Genomic DNA, 22093 nt, shown 5'->3' on the forward strand with positions numbered 1-22093 from the left:
TGATCTCGATACACACCAACTCTCACCAGTAAACAAGTTATCAAGACAGAGAAGCTTCAAAGTTAAGCTGGAACACAGGGAACAGACTTAACAGACATCTGTAGAGCACGCAGCTGTGAAGATACTTTCTTCTCAACAGTTCATGGCACTATCTCCAAAATAGATCAATTTTAAGCCATAAAAGAAACCTTACAAATATTTAAAAACTGAAATTTTTTTTATATCTTCTATCATAATGGACTAAAATTAGAAATCAATAGAAAACCACAAAAAGAAAAAAAAAGAAAATATTGAAACATAAGCTGAAGGATTTGGAGGAATGGGGTGGGAAGTCGATATGATCAAGATGCATTGTATACATGCATGAAATTTTCAAAGAATAAATTGAAAACACATCTAAACAGGTAAAAAGAAAAATATGCAAACACTTGGAGATTGACCAATAAACTATTAAATGATCATTGAGTCACTGAAGAAAACAGGGGAAATTGCTTAGAATCAAATGAAAGTAAAAACACAACCTACCAGGTAGTTCTGGGGGCAGGGATGTTTACTGCGATCGTACCTACATTAAAAGAACCACAGACATCTCAAATAAGTAACCTACTGATATATATCAAGGTCTTAGAAAAGCAAAAGCAATCCAAACCCAAAATGAGTAGATGGAAAGAAATAATGAAGATCAGGAGAAAAAAAATTAATGAGTCACTAAAGCAACATTATACTGAAGAAATCAGTAAAACAAAGTTAGCTGTCTAAAAAGATAAACATTCTCAAGAATACAGAGAAACTCTTAGCCAAGGTGCATAGGAAGGGAGCAGAGAGGAGGAGAAAGAGGTAGAGGAGGAAAAGAAGAGCAAGAGAGAACATGATAACCCAAATTAATAAAATTAGACATGAAAAGGGACACAATAACCGACACCAGTGAAATCCAAAGGACCTTCAGTTGATAGTTTGAAAACTTCTGTTCTGGGAAGTTGGAAGCTTGAAGAAACAGTTCAATGTCTAGACTCCTAAGATCTGCTGTAACTGAATGAAGGTGATACACACAACAGATCCAGAAGAAGCAGTGAGACAGGATACGGAGAAACCAGCGTTAATGTAGTCACTGTTACATCCTCGTGACAACAGGCCTGAGAAAGACAACAGAGGGAGGGTGTAACTCACAGTTCAAGGGGGAAGCCAGGAATCATGACGGGCACATAACAGCCGGTCACATGCACCCATGACAGAGACAGCAAAGCTGCTGTGCCATTATTTCTCCTGTTTTTTTCAGTCTGGGACTCCAGACCATAGAAAGGATCTTCCCTGAGATGGGAAGTTAAAATCAGTTAACTTGATCTAGAAACTAGATACTCCCAGAGCTTCATTTCGTAAGTGACAGCCAATCCTGTCAAGCTGACAATCAGTATTAATATGACAAAATATAAATTAGTCCAGCCACTATGGGAAATGGAAGGTCCTAAAGAAACTAAAAATAGAACTACCATGTGATCCAGCTATTGCTGACTTTGAGTGTATATCCTAAAGAAATGAAGTCAGCACACCAAACAGATACCTGCTGCCCATGTGTACAATGGCACTATTCCTAACAGTAGGAATCAGCCTAGGTGCTCAACAGATAAAAATATAAAGGAAACAACACACATACTCACATACCATATACACACATACACACACACCATATATATATACATACATGTATACCATATACACACACCACACCATATACACACATACACCACACCATATACACACATACACACATACCATATACACACATACACCACACCATATACACACAAACACACCATATACACACATACACCACACCATATACACACATACACACATACCATATACACACATACACCACACCATATACACACATATACACATACCATATACACACATACACACATACCATAAATACACATATACCACACCATATACACACATACACACATACCATATACACACATACACCACACCATATACACACAAACACGCCATATACACACATACACCATACCATATACACATATATACATACCATATATACACATACACACATACCATAAATACACATATACCACACCATATACACACATACACACACACACATACCATATATACACATACACATATACCATACACACACATACACACATACCATATACACACATACACACATACATGTATACCATATACATACATACCACATACATATATACATGCATACCATATACATACACACACCATATACACATGTATATGCATATAATATATGTACATACACATACTATATACACATGAACACATACCTGCAGCAGTAAGTTTCTCTGGTCCCACCTGGCCCACAGTCCCACAGCCGCTTATAAAATAATTACTCAGAGGCTTAATATTAATTGCAAATTATATAGCCTATGGCTTAGGCTTCTTGCTAGCTAGCTCTTATAACTTCAACTCATCCCATAACTATTAATCTATGTATTGCTATGTGTTCCATGGCTTTACCTGCGTCCCATTACATGTTGCTACTTGGATGGCAATTTGGTGTCTCCCCCCACTCTCCTTTCCCTCTTACTCTCTCTCTTGGATTTTCCCACCTGGCTCCATCCTGTCCTGCCATAGGCCAATGCAGGTTTATTTATCAACCAATCAGAGCAACATATATTCACAGCATACAGAAAGATATCCCACAGCAATACCATATACATACATACATGCATACCATATACATACATACACACATACCACAGAATATTATTTAGCTGAGAAGAATGAGGTCTTGTCATTTTCAGAAAATTCAATGGAATTGGAAGTCATCATAGTGAGCATAATAAGTCGGACACAGGAAGACAAGCATCACACACTCTTTCCCATAAGTAAAAACAGAATAGTGATGACCAGGGCCTGGGAAGGCTATGGATGCCGGAGAGAGCGGAAGAAGGGTAGATGGCTATAGCATCCATGTTATGTGCCCATATGGGAACACCACAGTGAATCCCATTAACATGTACACTTACGGGTACTAATAAAAATAGATATTTACTTCATGATGAAAATATAAAACTTGAGATGAAATAAACAAATAGAAATGACTTCAGGGCACTAAAGCTGGAACACAAGCCAGGAGTCTGTAAGAATTAAGAAAATGCATAATCAGGAAAAACAAAAGACCAATACAAACTTAGAAATAAGCATGCAATCCAGAGGCTTGAGAGGTGAAATGTAAACAGTAAAAGGAGAGAATACCTTTCACATCATTCTAGAAGAGAATTTTATAATCTTGAGTTTTATAAGCTGCACGAGGGCCACTTAGAATAAAATAAAATTCTGTGTGAACATTGATGTAAACCCCCCAGTATTAGCATAAAGAACCAAGCAATACATAAAACTGCATCAAGCAAAGTAGCATTAACCCCTAATGTATCTAAATAAGTCTAAGTGCATCACACTAATGAAACAAGAATGCATTAATCTGTCCCATAGATACAGCAAAGGCAGGCATCCGAGCATCTGATGAGATTCAGTTCATTACTGAAAGCAAAGCTCAGCAACATGTTTCCTATTATGCACGATTTTCCCTCACAGAGAAAGATCCAGAAGGGTGCTAAAAGCTGTGATCTCTGGGTGGTAAGAATATTTAGTTTTCATTGTTTTTTCCTCTTTTTAAAAATGAACAAGGAAAAAAAGCATTAAAAATTTAAAAGGCCAACTCTAAAGATGTGTTTGAAAAGAACGTGTCTGGGAAGAAGACGCTCCTAATGGCTTCGGCACAGCTAGTCCTGAGGAGGCAGCCACGGGGCCTTTATTAACAATGTCTTCTTTTTCAGAATCAGACCAAAGGCAAAGTAGAAATCAAGTAAGAGCATGAATGTTTTTAGATAGTCTCATATGTTGTACATTATTACATAAGGAAAACCTGTCTTCAAAAATTGACGAAATTAAATGGAAAAACAACTTAGGAATAGTATCTTTGCCGTGGTAGGACTAGGGAGACTTTCCTCACTACTTAAATAATTTTTGAAATGTCTTTAAAGAAGCATTTTAATGAAACAGAAACGCTTAACTTTTCCCGAAGTGAAGTATGTCAGAATGCTAACAAAGGGCGGCCACAGCTTAACAGCTGTGCAAACACACCCAATACGGCTGGTGTCTTTCCACTTATTTCTTCTTCCTAGCAAAGAGGACTCTCGGTAAACACCAACTGGGTTTGTTTAAATGGCTCCGTTCACGGTATCTTAACCACCATTCAGTGTCACTGCAGCTCTGTTCTCAAGACCTGGGCCTTGTGATGCTCACCTCGCCAGCCCACCTTAAAGTCGTGCCAGTTTGGGGGTTCCTGGCAGATGAACTCAGCCTCTAGTCAAATCCTTCCAGGGACAGAAAGCTCAGCAATCACAAGGTACTGAGTCCATGGCAGGCCATTCAGTGATTAGGAAGTTCTTTACAAGTGAGTAGAAACCAGTTTCTATGTAATGTATGGCTCCAAGAACACCAAAAAATGGTATTTTTCCCCTTCCATGCCACAGCCCTTTGAATAATGAAGTGACATTTTTCCCTCAGTCTGATCCACGCCTCCATATTTATTCCATTTATTTTAAAAACATTTCATTACACTGTCTGTGTACACGTGCGTGTGTGTGTGTATACATGCACTTGTGCCACAGAGCACATGTGGAGGTCAGAGGACAACTTGAGGGAGTCAGTGCTCTCTTTCCACTAAGTGGGTCCCTGGGATTGAACTCAGGTCCTCAGACTTGGTTGCAAGCACCTTTACCTGCTGAGCCATCTCAGCAGGTAAAGTTTGCTGTGACTTCCTAGCTATCCTGTTTGCTCTCTTCATGTCAGCTTGTGACTACTTCGTTCATGTTATTATATGTAATCCCAGCAGTAAAATTAGAGTTAGCAATAGATCCTACCCCATGGTGTTACCTTCTCTGAATAACTCTTTCCCCACGGTGGCACTTAAGCAGCAATACAGACTTAACAATTAAAAATACGTTCTTTTTTAGAACACGGACTATTCAGCCAGAGGTTCCACAATAGATACGTACAAAGTCAACTTAAAAAAGAAAAGTTAAGCTCAATCAAATTTTATGAGCTTGTTTGGAGGCAAATTCTGAGCCTAGGGGGATTGATTCCATTTTGATCTTGTCATCATCAAACCAGCCATCCCCCACATTTGTGGGCCCGTCACAAATGCCTCATGAACCCATCATTCACTCATTCTTTCAAGAAACAAATTCTGGTCCAGACATCGTATCAGTACTGAGAGCACAAAACCAAATTAGGCTGGTTCCTGACCTTTAGGAACCCGGTCAGTTGAAAGTTAAAGGGGATGAGGCTTACCATGACATCCAAATCACCACCTGGAAACGTCTCCATGTTCACGGCAGCTTGTCTGCATCCAGCTTGGGTGCAGTCACAGATCCACTTGTAAAGTGTTCTAACATGATTTCCACTTAGTTCAAGTTTCTTCAATGAAACAACAAATGTGATGGGGTGGGGAAATGGCTCACTCTGTACAGTGCTTGCTGCATAAGCACAAGGACCCGAGTTTGAATCCCCAGCACCCAAAATACACTTTTCAGTGAAAAAGTAATGTACTAAACAATTTCTATGGTGCACTCCTGTCTGTGGGAAGAGGGTATAGAATGACCCTGATGACAAGAATTCAATTTCTGGGGTTCCCGTGGAAGGAGAAGAGAACTCAAACCCACAAGTTGTTCTCTGATTTCCACTAGCATGCCATGAACATGCAAATCACTGCACAGATAAAAACATAGACAGAGACAAGTATGTATGCATGCACACATGCACACTTGTGTGCATACATATACATATATATATATATATATATATATATATATATATAGAGAGAGAGAGAGAGAGAGACAGACAGACAGACAGACAGACAGATAGATAAGGTGATAATAAAAATTTTAAGTGTGACTTAGACCCATCAGATTTCAGAGGTTAAAGGCACCTCTGGAGTTCAGGGTTTTAATTCCTCGGACGTGCCAGCTGAAGCTGAGGGATTAACACAGTGTCACAAAGCATGAGGACAAGAACAGAGATCTGTTGATCTGACGTCCATTATCGTCTCAATTTGCCTCTTGTGTTAGAAATAGCAGAGAAGGAGCTGAGGCAATGACACAGCTTCTGGACTTGGGTTCAGAAGACAGAAAAGCTCTGAGAGCAGAGTCTAGCCATCAGAGGAAGGTGCGGCGGGGAGAGAAATGGGCCTATCCAGCCAGGGAGAAAAGGGAGACTATGCTCAATTAACGCTTGCTTCTAATGACTGCTTACTTGAGACACACTGCTATTTTAACAAGAAGAAGCATGCCCCTGCTTGAGGGCAGTCCGGAAGTACAGGAAACTGAGTAATGGTCTCTTACAGGAAAATCTACCAAAAGAAAAATATCCAGACTTTCTTCTACAGCGATATATACTTAGCTCCACAATAGCAAACTGCTTCCTGAATTTTCATCAACTGCTAATAAAGAGTCTCAATAGTTTCATCGTGTTTTCTTGACAAAGTAACATATTCTGTGCCAATATGATGTCACAAGAAGGTGGATTTTCATACACTAAATGCACACCTACAGATTGCTGTAGTTCTTTAAAAAGACAACTTATGTACCTGTACAGTAATTACATTTTTATCTTTTCATAAAGGCTGCAAGGCAATTTTTTGTTTGATGACTGTGAACTCCTATTATGGTCACAATCCCTGACATTTGCTTCAGGACACACTGCTATGATTAACCTGCTACTGCATCCTTGGTCAGGAAGGCACCCAACGTCTGGAGAACACAATGTAAGCTTTAGAATAATATGAAAGAATATCTACTTGCTTAATGTGCTATTTAAATATGCCTCTGTTTTCTAATTACTGTAAACATCTGTGTGAGGTTGAATTGTCTGCAGATTTATCAATCACAACAACATACTGCAACAGATTGAGTGCAGAAGTAGATATGAGGACCCAGCTGTCCTTTACTGAGTCAGACATTAAAGATATTTACAAATATCTAAAACAAACCGCTTTCATCCTGATTGGCTTCAAGTTCAGAAAAAATATTATTAAGACTTTTAAAAAAAATATTTATTTTTATTTTATGTGTCTAAGTGCTTGCCTGCACATATGCATTGTGCCTCATACATGTTCCTGGTCCCTGTAGAGGCCAGAATAAGACACTGAAACTGGAGTTACAGATGGTTGTGAGCTGTCACATGGGTTCTGAGAACTGAAACCCAGTCAGTCCTCTGCAAGAGCAGTGCTCTGAACCACTCAGCTATCATTTGTACTGAAATATTTTATAATGCAATGTAACCAGCTATTTACCACTGTTTAAATGAGTTAAGGAATATTTTTAAATGTTCTCAACTTTTTAAATTCCTAATGTGGCGAACATCAGTAGACAATCACCAACAAAAGTTTTGTTGGGGAAGGGCTGTTGATAATTTTTAGAAGTTTGAAAGTCTTTGCAGCCTATAACTAAAGGATGCTTCTCTCTACTTTCAAAATCAGGTTTTAAGTACTAAAATTTGTATTAATCTATTAAAGAACATATATTAAAATAGGACTGCTATTTTGAGAAGACTATTCAATAAATTGCTAACATGTGCTGTTATACAGTACAGTGACTAAAAAAGCCGACAAAGAGCTGTCATGCAGAAAGGTGGTCACAGACAACAGTGTGCTAGTCCTCTGAAGGGTGGTCACAGACAACAGTGTGCTAGTCCTCTGAAGGTTGGTCACAGACAACAGTGTGCTAGTCCTCTGAAGGGTGGTCACAGACAACAGTGTGCTAGTCCTCTGAAGGGTGGTCACAGACAACAGTGTGCTAGTCCTCTGAAGGGTGGTCACAGACAACAGTGTGCTAGTCCTCTGAAGGGTGGTCACAGACAACAGTGTGCTAGTCCTCTGAAGGGTGGTCACAGACAACAGTGTGCTAGTCCTCTGAAGGGTGGTCACAGACAACAGTGTGCTAGTCCTCTGAAGGTTGGTCACAGACAACAGTGTGCTAGTCCTCTGAAGGGTGGTCACAGACAACTGTGTGCTAGTCCTCTGAAGGGTGGTCACAGACACCTGTGTGCTAAGCATCTGAAGGGTGGTCACAGACAACAGTGTGCTTGTCCTCTGAAGGGTGGTCACAGACAGACAACAGTGTGCTTATCCTCTGAAGGGTGGTCACAGACAGACAACTGTGTGCTTATCCTCTGAAGGGTGGTCACAGACAACAGTGTGCTAAGCATCTGAAAAATTTTTTGTAAGTTTCCTATAAGAAAGAATTTTGAAAGTTTCCATGAAATATATACACATACCAGAACCCAAAATAAAAGTGTACAGTAATTCTAAATGAAGGTTAAACATGTGGTCTGATTTAGGTGCCGGCCCTTTGCACAGTGTTTAGCAAGACTAACTCCATCAAGCAGTTCACCCTGGTACACCCTGGGACTGGAGCAGGCACTACTAAAGGGAGAGGGCATCTGTCAGGGCAGTTGACTCCACGGAAATCTTTCACTATTTACCTCTTTAACCACATATCCATTTTTAAACTACCGATTGCACTCCTAAACTACTGGGCTCCCATGCACCCTGAAACTCACATCAAATAACAAAACAAACCAGCAGCCAAATTATAGGCTGATGTACATGGGAAACGGCTGTTGATATTCAACTAATTAAACTTAATGTTGTAGGCCGGGCGGTGGTGGCACACGCCTTTAATCCCAGCACTCGGGTGGTAGGGCCAGGCAGATCTCTGTGAGTTCAAGGCCAGCCTGGTCTACAGAGTGAGTTCCAGGACAGACTCCAAAACTACAGAGAGAAACCCTGTCTCGAAAAAACAAAAAGCAAACCTTAACATTGTAAGAACGCCCCCCCCCACTCCTCTCAGTAAGCGCATGTGAGGAGAGAAGTAAGGCTGTGACCTAACAGCCTAATAAACATAAAGCTGCTTTCTCCAAGTTCCAGCCTCAAAACTGAATGCTAAAATTGAAAACAATCTACACCAAAATAAAAGAAAACTAAAACACCACACAAATGAAAATAATACCCTGAAGTTCATACAGAACCACAGAAGACCCGGAAAGTCAAAGCAATCCTGAGAAAAAGTTCAATGCTGGAGGTCCAAACTATGTTACAGAGCTACAGTGCTAAAAATGGCATAGCACTGGCACAAACACAGACATGGGGATCAATGGAACAAAACAGGAGACCCAGTATGAGTACATGTAACTACAGCCATCTCTTATTTGACGCTAAAAACACACACTGGATAAAGATACTGTCTTCAACAATCTGATGTCCATATGTAGAAGAATGAAACTAGACCCATATAATCCTGCATAAAAATTAACTCCAAATAGATCAAAGACCTCAATGTGAAACTTTATAGCATCTAGGTCTAAGAAAAGACTTTCTGAATAGAACTCCATTTGCTCAGGAATAAGGCCAACTATTGCCAAGTGGGATCTATAAAATTAAAAGGCTTCTATACAGGAAAGGAATCAATCAACCTAGTGAAAGGGAAGCCCACAGAGTGGGAGAGAATCTTTGTCATCTAAATATCTGATAGGGAATTAGTATTTAGAATATTTAAAGAAACAAAAAACAAAATCAAGAAAACAAAAGACCCAATTTAAAAATGGACTAAGGATCCAAACACAGAGTTCCCAAAAGAAGAAATAAAACTATCATAATTATTCCTGGAAATCAGAGAAATGCAAACTAAATCAACTTTGAGATTCCAACCCAGCCCAGTCAGAATGTCTAAGATCAACAAAACAGATGACAGCCAGTGCTGGAGAGAATGTGGGGAAAGGGACCCCTCACTCATTGCTGTTGCTTTTGCAAACTGGTCCAGTCATTCTGGAAATCAGTGTGAAAACCTAAAACAGCTAAAACTAAATCTACCATGTGGCCCGGCTATCCCACCCCTCAGCATATGCCCAAAGGGCCTGACATCCTTCTCCACAGATACTTGCTCAGCCATGTTCGTTGCTACTCTATTCCCAATAGCTAGGAAACGGAGACAACCTAAGCATCCTTCACCTGAAGAACGGATAATGAAAGTGTGGCGCATACACACTATGGAATATTATTCAGCTGTAAAGAAAATAAAAATCATGCAATTTGCAGGCAAATGAATGGAAATAGAAGGTATTACACTAAGCAGGGAACCCGGATGAAGAAAGACAAATGGCACATGTTCTTATTTGTGGATCCTGGCTCTGAATCTTTAGATGTGAATCTACAATCTGGAGTCCGTGCAGAAACCAGGGATGGAGTAAGGAACTGGGGGTCAGAGCAGGGAGGAATTCTAAAAAGGAGGTAGTAAGACATGGGTGCTATGGAGGGGGAAACAGGAAGGACAGTGAGGGGGGACTTTATCTGGGGAGAAAGAAAGCAGGGTAATATTGAGGAGTAGGTGGGCAGAGGGATAAAGAACACCAAGGATGACTGAAAAAGTCACAGGGAAAGACATGTTATATTTACTTAAAAGATACATATAATACATATTAAATAACAAACAAAATTATGCCACTCAGGTGATAATCCCCACCCCTCAAAGAAGCCATAGGTTGACAAAAACTCCAGTACCAAGAGAGTTGCTGTTGCCCCGATTATCTTCTAGAACTTGAAGGTAAGATCCTACTAATGAAGACAACACACTTGTGAGAAATCAAGCTGGAACTGATCTGGAAGCCTCCTTGAGGACTAGCTCTCATAGTCTCTCAAAGTGTTATACAAGTTACTAAGAAAAACAATTAATAGTCCTACCCACTGTACAGCCTACACTTCCCAACAAAGACCAGCATGGCAAAACAACCCAAGAATCTAACAGTAACACTTATATCTTGGACTTAAAGTCTGATCAACAGGGAATTCACGTCTAGAACTGCAAACCTAGCCAAGTGACTGGTGAGGTCATGGACCCTAGAGAAACTACTACTGTCACGTTAAATCAGTATAACTCTAACTACTCAGCCTTCTACACATGGTGAGGTGCAGCTCTCACCCCTCATCAAAGAGCCTTCTTTTTTGAGCAGATGGAGACAATTACAGAAACCCACACCTGGTCAAAAATTCAGGAAGCAACTGCAGGTACCAAACCTCAACAGATCCATCTACAACACAAGCCCTATAATTAAGGCTCAGGGAACACCGTGGAGGAGGAGGCAGACAGACTGTAAAAGCCAAAGAATCATGCCATCAGCTGCAGGATTCTGTATTCTATATGACAGGGAGTTGCAACCATGAAATATTAAACAATATGGTCTCCTAAACAAGACCTGAAGAATGGATGGGGGAAGTCTCATAGGGCCCCATCCCTTGATGAAGAGCTACAGGCAATTGGTTCCTCTGAGAGAAGAAGATTCAGCCTCCCCCAGGGATGAGGCCCTGATGGATTATCCAATTCCAAATGGTCATCCCTAAACATATGTGCAGATGAGCAACACTCAATGGACTCAGCAGGTTGTAGTTACCTAACAGTCATAGTTACAGATGCCATACAGTTGAGAGGGAGTGGAAGGGGGCACACAGGAAGAGTCCGAGGGAAGAGAGTATGGGGAATAAATGATATAAATACAGCACTCATGTGTGCAAGTCTCAAAAATTAATAAAATGAATATAAAAACATTCTCAAAAATGTCAAAGGTGTGATCTACAATATGAAAACCAAGTTAATTAGCAAGACATGCTCAAGATTTTAATTAAATGAGTACATTTTGACTGCTCATACCACAGGGAAGAAATATATGCAACCGTTTGAGATGATGGATATTTTGTTTTATAATAGCAACCAATTTAGTATATGTATCATGTTCTCTATGTTAAATATGCACAATAAAATGCATTTAAAAGTAAAATTTAAGAAAGTCAAGTAATACAAGCTGAAAGATATAAAATCTTTGTTTTGAAAGTACAAATTTGGATCAAGCACAGATAGCATATATTTAAAAAAAAAAAAAAACAGCCAAACAAACAACGAAATGTCCTCTGCACCACACAGCCAGTCAGCCTTAGGGGAAAGTGCGCGACGACTGCTAGATCACTTCTGGGATGCAGCTAAGATTACCAGGTGCAGCCAGGCCACCCTTGGGCTTTAGTGAGTGTGCAAAATGCAACATCACAATTGAGTTCCTCACCGACTCTTAAGCAATTACAGGCCTTAACCATCACCAACTGATCTAGAGGGGGAAATGAATTTAGAATGAATGAGGCAAAATTTAAGACACTGAGTGAGGCATAAAAACAAAAGCTTCATTTCCTAACCAAATGAAAAACTCAATAGCAACTATTTTAAGTTCTGGATTGATTAGTGAGATTAGGAAGGAAATAATTATATACTGAGTCAGATGCCAAAAGTGTCAGGAAGATAAGGAATAAGCTAAAAGGTAAAGACTAATTCTCCCGAGGGAGCTTCAGAAGCAACGCCACTCAGAAGAGAGCTAGTAAGGTGTGGCAGCAGATGTGACATTACCACTTAGCACAGGAAGGTCCCTGACTGCATATGAAACACTGACCCCACCCCAACACAACTCTAATTACACAGAAGCAGCTCGGGTCAGGTCTGGGGCCTGGAGACACAGAGCTTGTATACACATCAGCAATCCTAAACCTGGGTCATTTCTACAACTGCATCGTTTTTTTTGTGTGCATAAAACATTCGACTGAAAATCTATTGTTTACAATAGAAATAAGCTTTGAAATTCAAAAAATAACTTTAGAAGTGATCTGAGAAAAAATTGAGACTATTTAGAAAACAAAGATGAGTCAAATAAATGGAGACACCCTGCACTTAGAGCCAGGAAATTCAGCAGTTAAGGTGGCAGTCACTACAAATTGATCTGGGCATAAAGCAGTTCCTATCCAAGCTCCAGGATGTGTTTGCAGACACACACAAGCTCATTTTAATACCACATGGAGGGGCTGGAGTGACGGCTCAGCAGCTAAGAGGGCTTGCTGCTCTTCCAAAAGACCTGAGGTGGGTTGCTAGCATCCAAATCAGGTAGCTCAAAACCGCCTGCGTGTGCACGCGCGCACATACACACAATACATCTTTTAAAACAGGCAGAAGATCTAATTAAAGAGAACTTCAGAAGCCTGTAAGAAGTCGCTGTCTGTGTAAGAAGTCACTCTCCCTCTGTATTAAGGATGAAGAGTGTGTGGTAACAAGAGAGAGATACTTGGGTCATCAGGACAGATTAGAAATCTAGAAAGAAGCCCTCAAAAATATGTCCAGCTGATTTTTTTAGGAGATGCCCAAGCAACTTGATGTGATGGAAGAAGAGCTGCTCTTTCTCATGGCATGTCAGCAACCGAGACCTGATACTTGGCCTAACAGCAACCTCTTACAAAAAATAATAAACTCAAAATGCACCATGGGCTTAAATGTAAAACATAAAACATAAGTGTTTATAAAACATTGAGCTGTAGACCTTAAATATGTATTTTTGTCACATATTCCTCAATAACGATTAGAAAAGAAAATAATTTTGGTCACAGCACAGGAGGTAATCTTTATGCTATAAGCAAAGGGCAATAGAGGTGAATCATTCTTAGACTTGACACCAAAGCACAAGAAATCAAAGAAAAATCTGGTAAAGTGGACCACAATGAAATTAAAATCTTTCCCTCTTGAAATATCTTTCCATCTGTGAAGATGGTAAGAAAAGTTACAGAGTGTGAGAAAAGATTTGCAAACCATAAATCTTAAAAAAGGTCTGTATGAAGGAAAATAAAGAACTGTCAAAAATCAACAGAAAACACACACACACACACACACACACACACACACACACACACACACACACACGGGGGGGGGGGGGTATCGCTGATCTGTATGTTGACCTGAGCCATGGTCGTGAAAACCATGCATGTAATTACACTATATATCACAATACACATGAGCACAAATAAAGCCAGGGGAAAACCGAGGAGATTGCTGGATCATTTCACTGTATTAGAACCAACTCCCTGACTCTAATAGTGTGTGACGATTATAAAATAGTGGGAAAAGCATGCAAAGGGAACAGAAGATCTTTCTACATAGTTTTCTTATTAATGCATGTCCATCTACAATGATCTCCAAATAGAAAGCATCCAGTACCCTTATTTTTAAGGGACAGAGTCTTGCTATATGGTCAAGGCTGGTTTTGAATTCAGTCCTTCCTCAGCTTCCCAAATGCCCAGATTACATGCACATGCCACCACACCAGGTCTATCTCTGCCTCATCCCACCTTCACATAGGTTTCTTATACAGGGGACCCCACACAGTTTCACTAAAACTTTTCATACCTATGGTCCATCATATTCCTTCTCATTTCTTTCCCTCCTCCACTGACCCCCCCCCATGTCCTTTAACCCATGTGATCCCCTTCTTTACCCCCAGACAGTTCCTTTTTTATCGTGATATTCCATGACCTTCTCTCTGCCCCTTTATGATCTTTCTCCTCTCTCACGAATTTCTAGCTTCATGGAAAGGGACGTTTTGTACAGGGTGGTTATTATATATCAAAAACAATCAGTCAAACATAATGTTTCCAGAAGTTACTAAGACTCAAACTCATCCATGAGCATGTGATTTACTAATAATATACAATCTTCAACATCAAGCTCTTAAATAAATAATCTTCTGTGTAAGTGAAGGTATGTATACATGTATGTGCATGTGTGGAGGCCAGAGATAAACCATGGTTGCGTTCCTAGCAGCTGTCCACCTTGGTCTTTCACTGGTAACTGGAGTTCACCAAGTAGACCAGGTTAGCTGCTCAATGAGCCCCATGGATTTGCCTGTCTATATCTCCCCTCTCCAGCACTAAAACTACATGTGCTCACCACCACCTACCACTCCCAGGCATTTTTATGTAAGAGCTGGGGGTAGAACTCAGGTCCTTGTGTTTGTGGAGCAAGTCCTTTACAGACTAAGTTCTCTCCCCATCCCCTAAGTATACGTTCTTAATTGTCCTTAATTTCTTTTGTGGTTTTGTTGTTGTTTGAGTCAGAGTATCACTATGTAGCACTGGCTGGCCTAGAAAGTAGACCAGGCTGGTCTCAACTCACCAAGATCCCTGGCCTCTGACTCCTGAGTTTTAGGACTAAAAGCCTGCACCATCTGCCTGGCTCTGTCCTTGACTTCTATCCCTGGAAAATAATATTAAAATCCACTTTCGGGTCTAAGCAAGGGCCAAACTGCAAGGGACTGCTTAATCAGAGCCGTCAAAATGCCCAGTGAGCACCAGCCATAGAGCACGGTGAAGGCATACAATTTTACCTTAATTTTCCTCTCAGTGTCATCTAATTTTAACTCTGCCGTGACCAGTTTCTTGGCCAAATCATCTCGTTCTGGGAGGTGTCTAGCCTCAGAGATCTTTTTCAGTTTCTGCAAGGAAAACTTCGTCCTAAATAGTTCACCTTCTGTATCCTTCACCCTTTTCTCGGTCGCCCGCTCTTTCTCCTGAGATTTTTTTAAGCGTTCTTTGAGTGCAGTGATCTCATTGTTATGACGCAGTATAAGTTGCGAGATTTCACTCTCTGCGTCTTCAAACTTATTCAGCGCTTTCTCCTGACGAAATTGAAGACTTTTCAAAGCCTTGTTTTCTTTGAGCAGCTGGGCTAACTTGACCTGCAGTTCAGACACTTCGTTCTGCAGCTCGTTGATTTTCAGAAGCCTTGCCGAAAGAACTCGCTTTGTGACGATGTCAGGATCTTTCCGAAGCGGCTCTCTGTTGAGGCTTTGGGACCGAAATCCGACTCGGGCTCCCTTTTTGCTGGGTACAGCCTTAGGGCTAACTTTCCTAAGGACTAAAAAAGAAAAGGTAATAATGTGAGTGAAGCCCATACCCCTGTTATTATTTATCCATCCAGAACTAGGGGATCTACATAGTTTTTAGTTTAAATTCTTAAAAAATGTTTTTATAAGCTAGGCATGGTGGTGCATGCCTTTAATACCAGCATTTGGGAGGCAGAGGCAGGTGGATATCTGAGTTCAAGGCCAGCCTAGTACATACATTTAAGTTCCAGGGATATGTAAAGATTAAATATCAGGAATTTTTTTTAACAGTCCTGATACGTTTCTCCTTAAAGAGGTTTTGGGGTAAGCAATGGCTCAATTTGCAGAGTATTTGCCCCAAAAGCACAAGGATCGAAATTTGCTCTCCACAACCCACATAAAAAATGTAGCCATGGTAAAGCAAGGCATGGTAGTGTGCGCTTGTAATCCCAGAACTGTGAAGGTGAGGCCAGAAAGACCCTGCGGCTCACTGGCCAGTCAGTCTAGCCTACTTGGGCAAGCTACAAACCCATGAAGAGTTATTGTCACAAAAAAACAAGGTAGATACTCCAGAGAAATGACACCCAAGGTTGCCCTCCACATATGATACACACACACACACACACACACACACACACACACACACACACACACGAGAGAGAGAGAGAGAGAGAGAGAGAGAGAGAGAGAGAGAGAGAGAGAGAGAAGCATATGCAAAGACATACACGCATATAAATAAAATAAATGTCATTTTAAAGCACATAAAATTCTTGAGGTACACAAACTAAATTATAACATTTCTCAAAAATTTGAAAGTATTTTTATTAACATTTATTGAGCTTAAGCCTCAGGATATATACATATCTACTCTTTAAGAGAGGTATCTAAAAGCCTATCAAAAGGTTAAAATACAGAAACAAACAAACAACCAACCTCCAAGTCAAAAGCCCACATCAGGCCATCTTATTCTCTGCCGGCTGTCTGTGGATCAGTTAACTTCTCCAGCACCATACCTGCCTGGGTTCCACCACACCCCCCATCATGATGATAAGAGACTAACCCTCTGAAACTGTAAGCAAGTTCCCAGTTAAAAGCTTTCTTTTATAAGAGTTGTCTTGGTCATGCTGTCTCCTCACAGTAAAAGAATGGTAACCATGACCATGACAGAAGTTGGTCCCCAGAGTGGGAGCGTGGTGGTTTGAATGAGAATGGTCCCATAGCCTCATATGTTAGAAAGCTTGGTCCCCAGTTAGTGGAACTGTTTGGGAAGGACTGGGAGATGTGGCCTTGTTGGAGGAGATATGTCACCAGGCCCAGTCTCTCTCTCTGCCTGTCTGCCACCATTCTCCCTGATCACAGACTAGCCCTCTGAAACTGTAAGCAAGTTCCCAGTTAAAAGCTTTCTTTTATAAGAGTTGTCTTGGTCATGCTGTCTCCTCACAGTAAAAGAATGGTAACCATGACCATGACAGAAGTTGGTCCCCAGAGTGGGAGCGTGGTGGTTTGAATGAGAATGGTCCCATAGCCTCATATGTTAGAAAGCTTGGTCCCCAGTTAGTGGAACTGTTTGGGAAGGACTGGGAGATGTGGCCTTGTTGGAGGAGATATGTCACCAGGCCCAGTCTCTCTCTCTGCCTATCTGCCACCATTCTCCCTGATCACAGACTAGCCCTCTAAAACTGTAAGCAAGTCCTCAATTAAACGCTTTCTTTTATAAGACTGTCATGGTCATGGTGTCTCTACAGCAACAGAACAGTAACTAAGATAAGAAATTCGTTCCGTTTGGTCTTATTGCTTGGTCTAAAGCAGACAAATGACTTCAGATTTTTAACTGAAGACATCACAGAGCAGAAAGCCATACAAGACAGAGGGGAGATAACAACTGAAATTTTCTGACTGCTGCTGGAATTGTCTTTCACTGGTCTGATTCTTCTCAACAATCTTCTCAAATAAAGTAAGGTTTACAGACTTCTGACTCCTTATTTGGGGCACTTCCGGGAGAGGAAGAGAACAACGAATGTGCTTCTTCCCAACAGTTCCCTAGATATGTAAATTATCCTTAGGAATACCAGACATTTTTTTGTTTGTTTGTTTGTTTTTTCAAGACAGGATTTCTCTGTGTAGCTTTGCGCCTTTCCTGGTACTCGCTTTGGAGACCAGGCTGGCCTCAAACTCACAGAGATCCACCTGCCTCTGCCTCCCTAGTGCTGGGATTAAAGGCATGCACCACCACCGCCCGGCCTTACCAGACATTTTTTAAGGTTCAACTTGACAAGAGATGTGTGTTATGTAGAAGCTTGAGATCATGCCCCCAGCTAATTCTAAGAACCAGATTCAGAAGAAGGTTAAAAATTGAAGACCCTGACATTAATCTGCACATCTATGAACACCTGATTTTTGACAAAGAAGCCAAAACTGTACAATGGAAAAAAGAAAGCATCTTCAACAAATGGTGCTGGCATAATTGGATGTCAAAATGTAGAAAATTGCAAATAGATCCATATTTATCATCATGCATAAAACCCAAGTCCAAGTGGATCAAAGACCTCAACATAAATCCAGTTACACTGAACCTGATAGAAGAGAAAGTAGGAAGTAGTCTTGAATTCATTGGCACAGGAGACCACTTCCTAAATATAACACCAGTAGCACAGACACTGAGAGCAACAATTAATAAATGGGACCTCCTGAAACTGAGAAGCTTTTGTAGGGCAAAGGACACGGTCAATAAGACAAAATGACAGCCTACAGAATAGAAAAGATCTTCACCAACCCCACATCTGACAAGAGGGCTGATCTCCAAAATATACAAAGAATTCAAGAAACTAGACATCAAAATACAAAACTATCCAATAAAAAATAGGCTACAGAGCTAAACAGAATTCTCAACAGAAGAAGCTTAAATGGCCGAAAGACATTTAAGGAATTGCTCAATATCTTTAGTAATCAGGGAAAAGCAAATCAAAATGACTCTGAGATACCATCTTACGCCTGTCAGAATGGCTATGATCAAAAACACTGATAACAGCTTATGTTGGAGAGAATGTGGAGCAAGGGGAACATTCCTCCACTACTGGTGGGAGTGTGAACTTGTACAGCCACTTTGGAAATCAGTATGGTGGTTTCTCAGAAAATTGGTAATCAATCTACCTCAAGACCCAACTATACCATTCTTGGGAATATACCCAAGGAATGCTCAACCATACCACAAGGACACACACTCAACTATGTTCATAGCAGCATTATTCTAATAGCCAGAACCTGGAAACAACCTAGATGCCCTTCAACTGAAGAATGGATAAAGAAAATGTGGCACATATATACAATGGAGTACTACTCAGCAGTAAAAAACAACGGCATCATGAAATTTGCAGGCAAATGGATGAAACTAGAAAATATAATCCTGAGCGAGGTAACCCAGACTCAGAAGGACAAACATGGTATGTACTCACTCATAAGTGGATACTAGATGTAAAGCAAAGGATAATCAGACTACAACCCACAGCTCCAGAGAAGCTAGCTAACAAGGAGAACCCTAAGAGGGACACATGGATCACACTGGGAAGGGGAAACAGATGAGATCTCCATGAGCGAACTGGAGTCAATGGAGGGTAGGGAATGGGGGATGAGAACATAAGGGAATGGGACAGTCAAACTGGAATAGGGAAGAGTGGGAGAGTAAGGAAAGAGATACCATGATAGAGGGAGATAGCATGGGAATAGGGAGGAACAGGTTGCTAGGGAAGTTCCCAGGAATCAACAAGGATGACTCTGCCTTAGACTACTAGCAATAGTGGAAACGGTGCCTGAACTGCCCTACACTGGTAATCAGATTGGTGAATACCCAACTGTCATCATAGAGCCTACATCCAGTAACTGATGGAAACAGATGCAGAGATCCACAACCAAGCACTAGGCCGAGCTCTAGGAGTCCAGTCAAAGAGAGAAAAGAGGGATTCTATGAGCAAAGGGCATCAAGATAATGATGGGAAAATATACAGAGACAACCAAACCAAACTAGTGGGAACTCATGAACTGTGGACCAACAGCTGTGGAGCCTCCATGGGACTGGACTAGGCCCTTTGCATAGGTGAGACAGTTCTTTAGCCTGACCTGCTTAAGGGGCCCCTGACAGTGGGATCAGGATCCGTTCCTGGTGTATGAGTGGGCTTTTTGGAGCCCAGTGCCTGTGGTAGGACGACTTACACAGCCTTAATGAAGGGGGAGGGGCTTGGACTTGCCTCAGCTGAATGTACCAGGCTCTACTGATTCCCTATGGGAGGCCTTGCCTTGGAGGAGGTGGGCATGGAGGGTGGGTTGGGGGGAAAGGATGGGGGGGGTGGGAGGAGAGAGAAGAGGGGGATCTGTGGTTGGTATGTAAAATGAATAGAAAATTTCTGAATAAGAAAAAACTATGGACCACATATTGATATACATACAAAACCACTGATTTTGTATTAATATATGTAAATATATAGTTATTAATATAAAAAAAATGATGCTTAGAAGAAAAAAAAAAGCCAAAAAGGAATGGCAATCAAACAAGAGATGCACTCAGATGTCAGCAGATGGGCATCCTGAGGCACTAGACTGGGGTCCAAGAACAGGTTGCTCTCATTCAGATACATATTCTTTGCAATTTTCTTCTTCTTCATTATTGTTATTATTATTACTATTATTGTAGGAGTGTGTGTGCACATGTATAGATCAAAGGGCAGAGCTGGAGTTTGTGGAGTTGGGTTTCTCCTTCCTCCGTGGTTCCTGAGTCAAACTCACATCATCAGGCGTGAAGAACAAATACCTTTTACCTGCTGCTGAGCCACCTTGCTGGTCCTTTGTAGTTTTTAATGTGTAAACATTACTTTTCAAGGTAATAATTTTTAATGCAAATTTAATTACACCCTTTCTTAAATCAGTCCAGCAGCTGTCACCCACAAAAATAATGAATATAGTCTGTTACCATCGGATGTGGGTATTTCATTATGTGGCTTCTGTTTTCTTCTCAGCCCCCAACTTCCCGCTGCTCCCTAGCTGGCATCAGGAAGTCTCAACACTCTGCCCTGTTGTCATAACTGTGTGCCATGCATCAATGTATCATAGTTACCTCACTTGCCATCACTTATTGTTCTACGCCATTCTTACAGACTACAGACTTGGTGCATTCTGTTGCTCCATGAAATGGGATTTTCAACCCAGAGATTTATTAGAATGAAGAGATTTATTTAATAGTACACAGTTATGCATGCTCCAGAATAGTAACATTCTAATAACAAAAATTACGATTAATAACAATCTAGTCTCTTTTAAGTCAGTGAATGGCAAACAAATTGGAGGATAATCCAGAGTCCTAAACCCATCCCTAGGTTAAGTTGCATGTTTTCAGTGAGCATCAGCTCTGTCAATGAAAATGCCTCATAACTAGTTTATATTACTGCTTTTAGTTACTTTTAAAAAACAACAATAAAATACAACTGCCCTGTAGGTTTTGCCCTTACAGTTAAGGGCCTCTTCAATCACAAGAAAGACATTTCCTTAGGAAGCAAGAAAATGAGCAGTCTTCTGGTGCTCTCTTTGGTATGACTCTGAATATAAAAATAGTAACATATATACATATAAGCGACACATCATTTATGAAGACAAAGCCCATCTGAAATGAAAATCAGCCCACTCCGTGTACACAGCAACATACACACTAGGGAGAGGCTTCATTCACACGGGTTTTTGCCGCGCTGCCCCGGAGGGCCCGGGTGCCTGGCATCTTTTACAGTAGACACTTACCTTGGTGGTGTACCTGGTTCTCTGACAACTGTCTTTTGGGATTCTTCTCCTTCGTAGTTGGACACGAAAGCAAATTGATGGGTGACGAATGGTCAGAAGACTGTGGTGAGGACCCAAAGTCGGACGAGTAGTGGGAGTAGTGCTGCTTGGCTGCCTTTCTCTCCTGATCCGTGTCCGGACTTCCGGCTCTTTCCCCCATCCTTTGGAAACACGGCCTCTAGTCACATAGTTTACAGGTTCATGAAAATACTGAAGAGTATCTTTGGAGTCTTGGTATCCTGGTAATATTTATTTATGTGCAGTTGGTTTTCTTCACAATGTGTCTGTAGTCCACATCAGTCAACACAAGATACACTTTCTTCTCTACAGTGAGGAAAGAAAACGCAGTCATCGAAGGGTCATGAAATAATTTCTCTAATCAAAATGAGAGTGACTAAAGGCGAAATAATTCACAGCGTCCCAGGATAAGGAAGCGGCTATCACTGTGTTTTTATATATTAACTTACATACTGAAATA

The 22093-nt window shown here is 40.9% G+C and overlaps 1 protein-coding gene across 3 annotated transcripts in view; it reads right to left on the reverse strand.

Moving 5' to 3' along the window:
* Lca5 (lebercilin LCA5) overlaps nucleotides 1–22093 on the reverse strand; it is a 52488-nt gene that overhangs the window by 11765 nt on the left and 18630 nt on the right. For all 3 annotated transcript variants that reach the window (XM_059268301.1, XM_059268299.1, XM_059268300.1), the window contains 2 exons: nucleotides 21577–21939; nucleotides 15301–15830 (listed from right to left, as the gene is read on the reverse strand). In XM_059268301.1, the coding sequence (XP_059124284.1) occupies nucleotides 15301–15830; nucleotides 21577–21775 (729 nt within the window). In that variant the 5' untranslated portion in view covers nucleotides 21776–21939. The remainder of the gene's footprint in view (nucleotides 1–15300; nucleotides 15831–21576; nucleotides 21940–22093) is intronic.

Source organism: Peromyscus eremicus, chromosome 7 (assembly GCF_949786415.1).
Source record: "Peromyscus eremicus chromosome 7, PerEre_H2_v1, whole genome shotgun sequence".
Classification (NCBI taxonomy): Eukaryota; Metazoa; Chordata; class Mammalia; order Rodentia; family Cricetidae; genus Peromyscus; species Peromyscus eremicus.